The 12,984-nt window shown below is 32.8% G+C and overlaps 1 protein-coding gene across 3 annotated transcripts in view; it reads right to left on the bottom strand.

Annotated features, from left to right (window-relative positions):
• Positions 1-12,984, bottom strand: part of Frmd5 (FERM domain containing) — a 61,175-nt gene that overhangs the window by 25,925 nt on the left and 22,266 nt on the right. For 2 of the 3 annotated variants that reach the window (XM_031978980.2, XM_031978983.2), the window contains exons 6-10: positions 12,394-12,546; positions 10,159-10,173; positions 7,014-7,102; positions 3,795-4,021; positions 2,334-2,501 (exon numbers count right to left, since the gene is read on the bottom strand). In XM_031978980.2, the coding sequence (XP_031834840.2) occupies positions 2,334-2,501; positions 3,795-4,021; positions 7,014-7,102; positions 10,159-10,173; positions 12,394-12,546 (652 nt within the window). The remainder of the gene's footprint in view (positions 1-2,333; positions 2,502-3,794; positions 4,022-7,013; positions 7,103-10,158; positions 10,174-12,393; positions 12,547-12,984) is intronic. The other variant, XM_031978982.2, reaches the window with a different exon arrangement.

The raw sequence follows: 12,984 nt of genomic DNA, 5'->3' as shown, positions 1-12,984 counted from the left end.
TCTCTAAAAATTGGACTCGTAACTTAAATTGCTTCAAATTTTTATGTGGAACGTAGGTAAATTAATAAGGTTACTTGTGGCGAAAGGTGACGGTAAAATGAATATGTATATATTATTGTAAATAATGCATTAGTGTAAATCTGTTTATCTATATACAATTCTAATAGACGCAACTAAAGACACCTAGTAGATGCCTTTGTTATAGCGAAAATCACGAGTGGACTACATTACCACATTTTCCTCTAATAATAAATAACAACAACTATATTTCTATACATTTTGTACGACATTTGAATATTTAAAAATATCATTCAGTATTAGAATTCTTTACAACCTGTAAAAATTCAACCGAGTCACGTTTGATTTAATCTTTGTCGTGGAAAATTATACCTATATGTTTACATTTTTCAAATTTATTATTAATAGTCTCGAAAGAGACTTCATCAAGAAGAGACTCGTTAACGAACGAAAAAGATTGATATTCAAGAAACGTATTCAGTTTAGCGAAGTTACTTTTCATGATCATCGGAAATAAATGGTTCTGTACGTGGATAAATCAGCTCGCTTGAAGGGTCAGCCTCTGCAAGATTAACTGCAAGACTTCCGGGACATGCAAGGTAAGCGGCAATCCTGTTCATGGGTACAGAAAATCCAAACCAGACATCGAAAACGTGGAAACAGGAACTTAACACTATTTTTACCGCTCTTTTTCGTGTATACCTATTTTTACCAAGAGGTACTTCAACATCAAACGTACAAAATAAAAGTAAACAAATTAGAAGATCAATTTTTCTTAGCACTTGATTTACGGAACCCGACAGTTCGACGATTACGATTACGTTAATTATTGAAACTAAATTTCACAGATCAGGGACGGTAGATAAAGTGTTAAGAAATGAAAATCTGTATATTCAGTTCTTTGACCTCTAATTAGCTAATGCCTCGGATTAAAATGAAATTTTTCATTCAGAAAGATCTGATTTCCTTTCCTCGTTGAAATGACGAATACGAAAGAAAGATTATTTCTTCTTATTCCGTTAAGAATTCGCCATTTTTCATCAAACTGCGGTCAAAAGCGACAGTACTAAGAAGAGAATGAAGATAATTAATGCGGAGTTCTAATACTTACAGGCGAACCTCGTTTGTTGTATTCCTTCGAACGACATAGGTAACATTCACTTGGTAATGAAAATGTATATAACAACAGTAACAGTGATATGTATATATATATAGGTGAAGAAGAAATTATAAACTTCAAATATCTAACATAACGCAACTTCGTCGCTTCGAGAACAAAAAATATGTGAGAGTTGCATACGTTTCATCGAGTATCGCGACAGTTGCATGCATTTCGAAGCTCGCAAGCATTTTCAACTTCGACTTCCTACAGCAATCGAGGTTCTAACGCGAAACAGAAGAGAAGATATCAAGTAACGTGCACTTGACGACGTTCGCACCAAGTTATCAATAATTTAATGCAAAATATTCAATGTACGATCAGATTCGAAACATTTCTGATTAATAAAGTTTTTCACTTGTCGCGTAAGAAAATACTATCTTTACGTCATTACTGAAATACTGAACAATCACAGTAACGAGGATTTAAAAAAGATCTAACCACAGGAATCGGATAACTTCGATATTTTGCGATCAAACATCTTTCAGGATACTATTGATATGCATCGATGTATCGATGGCAATTTTTAAAATTTGCAATGATAACGCTTCGATATTGACACATTTATCAGGACACTACTGATACACGTGGCTCAATTACAACGATCAGAATTTTGAAAAGTAGCTATATCATTTCGATATTTTGCAATCAATTACTACTGTAAAGTACACTTGGCAAGTGCAATAATTTGTTCCAGGAGAAACTTATTTATACTTCCACCTCTTCTGGAGGTATATTTCGTGATAATTGTTATGCGCGCAATCGGTTACTTACGATTTCATTGTACCATAGCGCATTAACCAGTTAACTGCGTTTGAGGAGTATACACGTCATCTTAAAGCTTGAAACTAATTCTTTCAGCAATGAATTCTTTATTTTTTTCAGGTAAACACGTAATTCTTCTTTGCCTTGGTTCCTCGTTCATCAAATATCACCCTAGGTAAATTCGTCCTGCGTTTTCGCTTTATTTTATGTTATCGCGCGCGAACCAAGAAATTGTTGAGACTAACTTCCACAGTTAACAGGTTAAGATAAAGATTATATACATAAAATAAATATCGTTGAAAGCCATGCGTCTCGAGTCAAAAACGAAAGAATAGGTAGTAGGCAAGATATAATCAAAACGTTCAAGAATTTATACGTTCAATCGACTAACCGTTATTTCTTCTGGCATGAATCTCTTGGTCCTCCGAAACGGTTTCCAGAAGTGGCAAAGTGTTATCTGGACAGTAAGGCGTGCTAAACGGAATCCCCGAACTGCCCTCTGACATCCCGGCACCGTCCAAGCCTGCCCTGTGACAGCTGCGCGGTAGACTGGAGTATCCTGCGATCAAAACGCAAAATATTTCATTGTATCTTCCTTGTTGACTAATTTAAGAATGTTCGTTTAGGACATGGTCGCGATCGGAACACCTGTGACACTCCATGTCGAATGTTTTTGTAATTATAAACATCCGAGCTCTTCGCTCATACGCTTGTGTTACAGTGCAGCTTTCACGTTCGCGATCTAAAAGCTAAACGTGCACAGGGGCAAGGGTAGTTATAGTAACAACGACGCCTCGGTTTTAACACGTCCTTGTTATTAGATGAGTCGCACAACAAGGGACGTAAGCGAAACAGAATGCGATAAGGTGAGATTGTGTAGTAGGTATAGTTCGACTAGTTGCTAGACTACCCATAAGCTGAAGAGTCAGAGAGGTAGGGATGCCTTTACAAATGACCCCCAACCAAATTGAACTACCATAGTTCACTCAATTAAACGACGGTTATTTGAAGATATCTCTATATTATAGACAATGCTACCTGATGCGGTAATATTCAGCTAGATGAACATGTAATGATAATAACGCAATTCAATTAAATGATTTAATAGTATGTTCTTTCCATTTTGTATATTTTGCTCTATAAAATCGTGCGGCATTCAACGTGTTAAACTAGATCGCTTAAGTACTGAGGAAAAGCTGCAAGGGTAGTTAATAGTTGGAAACAAGTAACACCTACTTTTGTACTGAGTTCTTGTTAAATAAAGTTATGTAAAATTATGTCTGTGCAGTTTTCTGCCTCGAATCGCTCTCCCAAAGTCACCTCGAGGACAAGATGTACAACATTGGCGTGAAATTTCTTGCGCGCTTTTAACTTGGTAGACGTTCCTTAAGACGTGAGAGCTGCACTGTATATTACAAGCTTTTCGAAAATGACTTCTTGTTATCACATTTCCTTGAAACTTTCGTGAAACACAAAATACGCCATTATCCTAAACACTTATTGATCTCGTTGGCGTGTATATATCTCGAACATCATTGTATTCTGATCATCACCATCAGGGTAACGTTTAACCCTTTGTCCTATGATTTCTTTCACAGTGCTCGATGATACTCGTCATCAGTAATTTAATAGAAAACAGACAAAATTGACTAAAGATTGAACACTGACAACGGACAAGTAATATTTCATTGATATAAACAATAAATAAATAGCATTTAGATGGGTCGAATTCAGTTTAACATTTTTATCGCGTGTCTGACACGATGTTATAGGAGAAAGGGTTAATGAGGACTAGTAGAATTTATTAATCAACGATTTGCTAAAGTTCCCCGACTTATTTATAAGTACTGACTTATTTCAACGAGGTCTTGACTAGGAGTACTCGGCGTGGCTGGTACACTGCTAGCTTTTCTTCTAACGCACGAAGTTTGGCATCGTTCCGTAGGTGAATCTTCTTTTCGGCGTGGATTCATCTCTTCTAAAACTTCCTTCTCCGTCCGCCCAGTGTATTTGAACTTTGTGCCCCAGGAGAATATAGATCCTCCGCTTACGACGGGCGCGTCTGATGCTCTAGGTAATCTAAGGATAAAAAAGTATCGACATGAACAGTTTAAATATCTCGTCACTCGGAGGGGGATATCGAATATGTAATTGTGCTACACGTTTTCGTAATCAAAGAGTTTCTAATCAATTTCCTTTCTCGAAAATGCTTTAGCCTAAAGTCTCGCGAGTATTGAGGCATGGATGATGCGATGAACGCCAATTTCATAGTCGTGTGAACTGCTTTCTTTTTGATTAGAAATAGAAGTGATATCTCTGTTCATGTTTCGATAAACATGTGCGGTATACAGTAGCGTTGAGAAGTTTGGAATAGTCTTTTGCTGTTCATGTATTCTGTAATATACGAGTATGATAATTTCTCCCTGAAATGTATTATACTTTTAATGAAATGATGTACAGGATGTTTCATTTACACGAATAACGAACAGCATTAGCACGTTCGCGACCGTTTACGTGAATTCACGTATTTTCAAGTATAACAACTGTTAAAATATTTCATTCTTTTACTCTTTTCCATTTGCGACTTCTTTAGCAATAAACATACGGTGATCGATTTTAAAACTTGATTTAGAATTTTCCATTTTCTTCCGAGCATTTAACACTAAATTTATAAACAGATTGTTACAAGATTAATATTTTTAAATAAATTTCCTTTAGAATTTACAATTAGCTTAAGATATTCTTCATTTACACCGGTAATGATGTTAGAAAAACGAAAAATTTTCCGGTCGCGAACGTGCTCAACACTTTTCGGTCACCTGTAATTATTGAACTATTGTAAGATTTTAATCGACATACTTCTCAGTAATAAAATGGCTTTGTTTGTCTGCAGATACTTCCTAAATAACCAATACAAATGGTCATGATATTCTTTAGTTTTTCAATCCTCTGCTTGGTGTACCTCCATTTGTCAAAGACGTGTTGATTTTCAATTATATAATATGCTATTTTTAACACTTTATCCATCACGCCTGATCAAGGCAACCACTCACTAACTACTAATACAGTTTTTGTCATCGCGTAGGAGTACATGTTTTCAATTGCAAAGCTTTGTAATTTTGAAATCGAAGTGTAAGGGAATCTCGCAATGTCGTTCTGGTTCCTTTTGTTTTAAAATAGCGTAATTTTAATAGGTCAGGTCTGAGTTAGGTTCCTTTTGTTTTAGCATAATCTTAATAGGTTAACGACCGATGAATGATTCTTTTCTTTTATCTTATATTCAATATCCCTAAATCAAAATCTCTCACTGATGAGCCCTTTTAAAGATGTTTTACGCAAAGAAAGTTATCTTAAAAAATTCTTGAAGTAATATTATATTATTTCGTTGGAGCATTATTTCAAATAATTTAATTTTCATCTTAATTTCAAGGAAAATTTTCCTAGGCCTGATGTCCCATAAGTGTATATGTTTTTATTTATAAGTAAAGTAGTGCCTACTACAATTCATAGTTTCATAATGTGTAATTATGAAACAAATACGACAGCACTCTTTATAATCGAATATTAATTAAGTCAAATTTTATATTATTCGTAAAATACTTGTATATTATTTGTAATGTTATTTTATATTATTTGTAAAATAATTGTACGTGTTGATGTACAGTTTAATATAAAATGATTATGAATGTCTGTATTCCCTATATTCTTTCGAAGTTTATTAAAAATGACTTCAAAAAAGTGTTTTACCGTACAAATCATCGCCAACATATTGTTACGTCCGCCTTTCCTAATTAAACTTCGGAAGACGTTCCCGACGGCCTCATCGATAATGATATTAAGTTCTATTAAGATCTGTACTTGTAATATTTTTATATAATTTAGTTTAAAATTTAGTTTAAACCATTCGAACAAAATGGAATTCTAAAATGTAAAAACCGCTTAAACATTTTAAATATCCCTAAAGTATTAACACTAGATTTATGAAACGAGACAATTTGACACGTATTGAATTTTATAAACATTATTTGGTTGATTTGTTTTGATTAATTTTACGTAAATATATATCCTAATTATCTACTTTGAAACCTCTAATTTCCAAGACCTAACTGAATGAATATCAATTTTTCTAAAAACAATAGAACAAATTTCACAGCAAATGTCCGTAAATCCAGTGTTAAAAATATACACAATGTTTTCCGCGAGAGTCCGTAAAATCATTTCCCATAAGAAACGTTTCCGTATCATTTACAGTTGAAGCATGCAAAACGTTTAAACCTGAAAATTCGATTCGCCTTTAGAAACAAGGCAAGTTTCTCAAGAACTGAAGGCAATTAAACCAAAAAATACATTTTCGAAATTAGTGTTTAACCCATGAAAATCGAGTATCACCTGTCGAAGGTTAAAATATATGAAAAAAGATGAAGTTCGATTGAGAAACTAATTAACAGCTTCGGTTAGCCGGCAGGAGATGAGAAGTTAGATGAAGCCTTTGAAACGATGGGTCCAAAGGGACCCAGGCGCCGCCGTCCGAAGGTTAATTCGGAAGCAGAATATTCTACTGTACTAATGGTATGCAGAGGATGATGGTTAACCCTTTCCCTTGCAATGTAAATCCGGTCATTTAATATCGGCTAACAATCCACACAAGAAAAGATGAAATACGAAATAATTTCTACTACTTTATAGTAAACGTATTCGTAACAAACAGAAAGAGAAACATGATGAATAGTTTAAAAAAAACAAAAACACTCGTGTGACATATTTGAAATGTAATTATCGATCATTCGAAACCGACGACGTCTCGGAGACGCCGCGTTAAGGGAAGGGGTTAAAATCGAGATTTCGAAAAAATAGCGAGACAATTTGAAGGATTAGAGAGTATTAAGACACAATGTTACTTTCCAATGATTCAAAGCATACAGGAAACTGGAAATGGTAAATATTACACGCTACTACCGAAGTACCATTTGACTGTTTTCCGCATACTAAACGCTGCAAAGTGCTTGGAAGCTCTGCGACCGTCCGTGCTAAGACATTGAAAGCGGTTTCAGCTGAATAAAAGAATACATACGTGAAAAATAACATTTGCTCGATGGCGCATCTCCATACGTGGCGACAGTTAGACCTCGTGGGACACTTAAACCCAACAGTGTGCTTTTTCTGAAAATTGCGGGGAAAAACGTTGCACTAAAAAACCTCTACACTATTGTACGATGGATTCAATGAACTACGACTACGTGTAAGTAACTCTGTCAAGACATTAAATCGTCTCCGAATGATCGCTAGCTCGATGTTCGGACACTAATTCCTCGTATTCCCGCGGATACTTATATGGATTTTGATAACCCATTTCTCGCCGGTGATGCGTTCACTCTTTGCACTAGAAAATTGATCATTCTTTAACCCCTTGAAGATTTTTAACAGAATTTAACCTTTAGGTATGGACATGCGGTCTCTGTAGGAAATATCGGGAATTTTGAAACCAGTGAAAGTTTCGTTATATAGTTGTTACTATTGCTATGTACAGATATTTAAATAAGTATTATTTTTTTTAGTATGAGTAAAGTGTTTTTGTCAAAAAATTGGACAGCTTTTGAAATTGCATTTGTTCCTCGTATTACGATTGCTCCTCTTTGAAACGTGAAAACACAAAATTGGAAAAACAAGTGAATTGTATTGAATGGATACTGAATCAGCAGAAATCATTAAAATGTTATTTCTTAAGTCTGCTTTTGCAATTAGCGAGAAATGGGTTAAAGGAAACACTATGGAAACTGTGTTTCAAGAATTCGAACGAATTAATGAAAAATTTTCACTCGATGAAATCGATAATCTTATCAGGTTGTTGCACATAGAATGATAGATACTGAATATTTTGCTAATTGTGGATAAATGTTAATAAATAATTTAATAAATAATGTAGGAAATAAATTAACGTTAGTTTATTTTAATGTTGTGAATTAGTTGTGTATCACCGGTGGTACATGCCAGCATGAACGTGTTAAAACAGTGTTAATATGTGCCAATTAAATATCCACGCTAAACGTTCGTTTGTGTCTTAAAAAATAGAGAAAACATACAGGACATCTGTTTCAAGTTTTCTACATCTGCTGCGAGATAAGTTGGAACCATCGTTAAAATAATTCTAAATAAATAAAATCTAAGTTATAAGCGACTATAAATCGTGATGTCAGGAAGAAGTAACGTGTTCGACGTGTAAAGAATGAATACGATATGAACAATCATCAACAAAATTGACCAAAACTCACGTGCAACAACCTAACAAGAATGGAAAAATATATATTTCACGCAGACGGTAAAAATCAACAGACTTTCCCACCAAAACTGTTTCACGACAAATATTATACGAACACTACTTAAAAATCGAGTGTCTATGAATACACACCACTTAAACATCGTCACTACTAATAGAATAATTCCGTAGTTATTCGTATTACTTACACACATTTGCACTGATATCGGAATATTAACGATACAACATTTAAGAAATTATTAGTTATAGATAATACCAATTTCTACGTGATTGTACGTTCGTACAATTTTCAGATGTAACCCCTTGCATCCGAATCACGCCAAGAAACGTACCTAATATTCTCGAAATCTTCTGAACAATGAATATAATACCTTTTACGGGAAATGTAAATGAGAAGCTAACGAAGAAAATTTGATTTTTTTTGTAAAAACAAAAATTGCATCACGAACTTCAATATATTATTTATATTTCAAATTGTTTCTTGCATGTAAAACTCTTTATTCGAAGGAATTCGAATGCTTTGGTGACTCACTGCATATGTAGCAGAAAGTATAAATAAATTCTGATTCAATTAACTATTCATTAATGCAAAATACAATTTTTTTATAAAAAGATTGGATGAAAACAGTTTTGTTCACTTTTCTTATCTTTTACTTTTTATTCGAATGAAATATTGACGGACATTGATAAATACATTTTGAACAAAATGTATTGCATTAATTCAAGATGTTTCATCATCCACAAATGATCATTTAACACTTCGCCGGCCGTGCGTTCAATGCAAACAAGTATTCCCACGAACAACCAACACGTCACGCATAAATTTTAGTTCGTTGTTACTGTATCACAGGAAAGTCGCTGAAATCATGCTACTTAATAAATGAGTGTCGTTCACGCTTTCCTATTATAACTCAAAGTCCAAGCAATAAAAAGTTCTGTTTATTACCACACGAAACAATTACAAAACCCAATTAGCCTGAAAAACATCTTACGTTATATAACGGTTTGAAATGGATTTTAATCGTTTTTATATAATTACGGGATTTAATTATTACGAAGGCGCGATAGCGGACTCTAATGAGAGCTGGTATGACACGCGAACTATGTTCGGTTCGTTGGATACATTATTCAACACGAGTTTTTTACAGGACATCCGTATATTTAAAGAAAACATTGATTCAATATTTATGATAGGAATTGTATTACATATAGAAGAAGGAAGTGAAATATCGAACGAAGAACCTGCATTAGTACAATCCTAGATACTATACGTACAATGAAATTGTGTATTGTTAGATTATTATCTGCATGAGAATAAAATTTACAACATGATTATTATAAATTTGCAAATCAAATAAAATCCTGGATATTATACAGGGATTAAACTGTCAATGTTCAGATTATTATCAGCTGCATAAGTTGAATAAAATTTATCAAGTGATTATCATAAAGAAATGATTATTACCAGGCTGTTATCCACAGAAATGGAATAAAATTTGGAATACAAATGAATAAAGTATAACATCCAGGATTCACTTGAAAAAATTAGTTTGAAGAGGAACAAATCAGATACAATATTTAACTGGGCAGATTCAGCGGCTTCCCTTCATTGCGAATAATTGCGGGCGACCGACCCAGCGGCCGGCGTTAATGAATTCAAACGCAAGGGGTTAAAGAAGTACCAGGAAACGAAAGCGAATTACCGATTTAAATGACTTCAAACAACGACGCCGTTTCATTGATATATCTGGCCACAACAGCTTTATTCGGAGCTCTTAGCGGTAATAACACAATAGCCTTGTCCATTCGCACACTAATGACCGTATTAATTTAAAGTAACAATCCGATCGTGATACGTGACAACAATCAGTCTAAATATATACTTCCGAAAACTATGTTAAGAAACATGTATAACCCGTGCAACTGCTACGAAACGACTCACCTTCGTCCTCACGTCCTGAATAGGCCCAGCAGTGGAAAATAATAAGATTAGTTGAACCCGTAACAATATCGAGCGGACAATATACATGTACGGACTGACGCGGGGAACTCTCATATTGAAAAGTTCTCGGCGTAATATTTAAAGGGGAGAGAAACTAATAAGCGTTCCAGTTCGACCCTTTGGGGAGCAACATTTCCGAGGAACCCGGAATCGACTTTCTTTCCCTGCCAAACGTACTTCATTAGTAGCTCAGAGAGATTAAGCTTCCGCGTATTAATATCCCCAAATGAAAACAAAAGTTTCATCATTTTTTGTATCACAGCCTTGTATTATTTATTTTTTCCCTAGTAACTAAAAGTTTGTTCACTTTACCAAACTCGAATAAAGTTAACGAACTTTATTGAAGTTTAGTACTAGAGTTACTTTAATAAATATTTTTAATGTATAGTAATTATTAATGATTCTTTTATTTGCTCCTTTTTGTTTGTTATTTTATTTCAGTGCGATTGTGTTTCGCTTTTTGCAAATAATGGACAATTATTTGTTAGATTAACTTTAGTTTCCGAATAGGCGGGATTTGAAATTTCATTTTGGACAGCGACATTAAATTTCCAATTATATACCATTTTCAAGGGAAATTCTTTGTGCGTTTATCTAAATCTGTAATTAAATATGATCTTGTTTGAATATATTTGTTTAAACGTGTAAGTTTTTAAATATTATTAAGTTTATGTAGATACAACAATAATTTGTTTAAAATATATTTCTACATTTACCAAAATTTCAGATACTGATATAATTAATTTAAAAATTATTAATAAAACAGTAGTATTTGTCGAATTAAATATATCTAGAATACCATCAATCAGTTGTATTATTTGAGTTATGAAAAATATTTGTTATTTTCAGTTTCTAAAAAAATGTAATCTAAAAATGTAAAGCTTTCGTGGAAATGTGGTTACATTACAAATGAGTGGAAGACTTGTCGAGTTAATAATCCTATAAGCTATGTTCAGTCACTGGGTCACGGTTGTTGCCTCATATCGAGGAAACGGTTGAAATAATAACTCTAATCATTAACCAATATTCAGAATTTTTCTACTACTTAAAAAATAATTAAAATTATTAAAATAATAAGAGATTAAAAATAAAATGATATCGATAATTCGTTACTTTTCAGTTACAGCGATTATATTTTGATTATGTAATACTTTTATAATATAAAATTTTAACAGGTTGATAATATTTGCAATTAAAGTTCAATATATTAAACATATACCGACATTTGGACAACTTTTGTTAAATAATTTTTACTAAATAGAATATTAAATTTTATTCAATTTCGGAATTAGTGCAAGTTTCATAATTACTTAATTATTCTACATTTAGCGTTGTATTCTATATGTACACGTATGCAGAGGTAATTATATGAAAAGGAATAATTATTATGTAGAATTCAGTTTAATTTTCAATGTAGAAGTATAAAAATTGTTGTATTTCAAAAAAAATTTGTATCTAATTTACTTTATGTTTATTTGATATGTTATTTGAACAATTTTGAAGTATTTAGAGTGAAGACAGCAGTAAAATATGCGAACGACAATTTTAATCGTTAAAGAATTAATTGTATACGAAGAATCTCAAATTTCATTGGTTTGTGGACGAATTCAACTGTACTAACAATAAAATAGGAAAATATAAAATTAGGAACAGCATACAACATTTTTTGTTTAATGTAAACAAATTTAACCCCAGATTTAGTTTTTTCAATAAATAAGTTTGCAATAAAATACAGAAACTTCATCAACTACTAAATGAGACTAAATGAGACTAAATGTATCTCTTATCTAAATAACTGATTTATCCTACATGTTTTTAGATGAAATTATTGACTTAATACATTTTTTACATCTACAGAATCAGTTTAAGGATAATTCACAAGAAGGATAATTCTTGAAACTAATAATACTTTACACAATTGTACTGCCAAATACAACTGTCACAGTGTTATTATTATTTATGATATTTATGTTTAATCTATGACAAAAATACATTGGATGTCTATTCCATACCTCTTTTCTAGTCGAAAATAGTAAATAAAACAATATAAAGTTTCTACTTGAAATTAATAGTTCAATTTTCCTAATCGTTTAACTAAATCATTAAGGTACCGATCAAAATTCACTGATATTAAATAATAAAATAGCTAAGGTATAGAGTTGAACGAGTTGTTACCTCACTTATTGTTAAATGCACAATAAACATTTTTCCTTCGTAGTTGATCTTCTGAACCTCCGGCCAGCGGAAATGATGTGTTTTTCGAGATCCTTGAAACGTTAGAATGCCACAGTGATTAATACCAAGATAAAGCTGTACACCTTTCTGGTCCTGCCAACAGAAAAGGGGAAACAATTCCATGTGTAAAAAAATTAAAGCTGTAGTTTCAATAATAATATCTAACAATGAACATTCTTATTAATATAATGTTACTTGTAACAATGAAAATATTGTTAAACTTATACATATTTTGTAAGTATACAATAAACATGAAGTGAATTAAAAAACCTTTCTTTAGTTTTGTATATGACAGCACTTCTTGCGCTCGCCACTAGAGGGCTACAACGATATAATGTCTTTCTCACTTTTACTCGATTTCCCACCTACTTATGCATACATATATTATGATATGTACATACAAACACATGTAGAGCTGTGCGTATATAACCGAGTCGTTAATATTATCATTAAGCCTTTGTTACTGTCACTATGAGATTATATTCATTTATTATTTTCCTACACAGTCGTCGATTAGTAAATATTCATCAG

Source organism: Nomia melanderi, chromosome 6 (assembly GCF_051020985.1).
Source record: "Nomia melanderi isolate GNS246 chromosome 6, iyNomMela1, whole genome shotgun sequence".
Classification (NCBI taxonomy): Eukaryota; Metazoa; Arthropoda; class Insecta; order Hymenoptera; family Halictidae; genus Nomia; species Nomia melanderi.
This window is presented reverse-complemented; position numbering and strand designations above follow the sequence as displayed.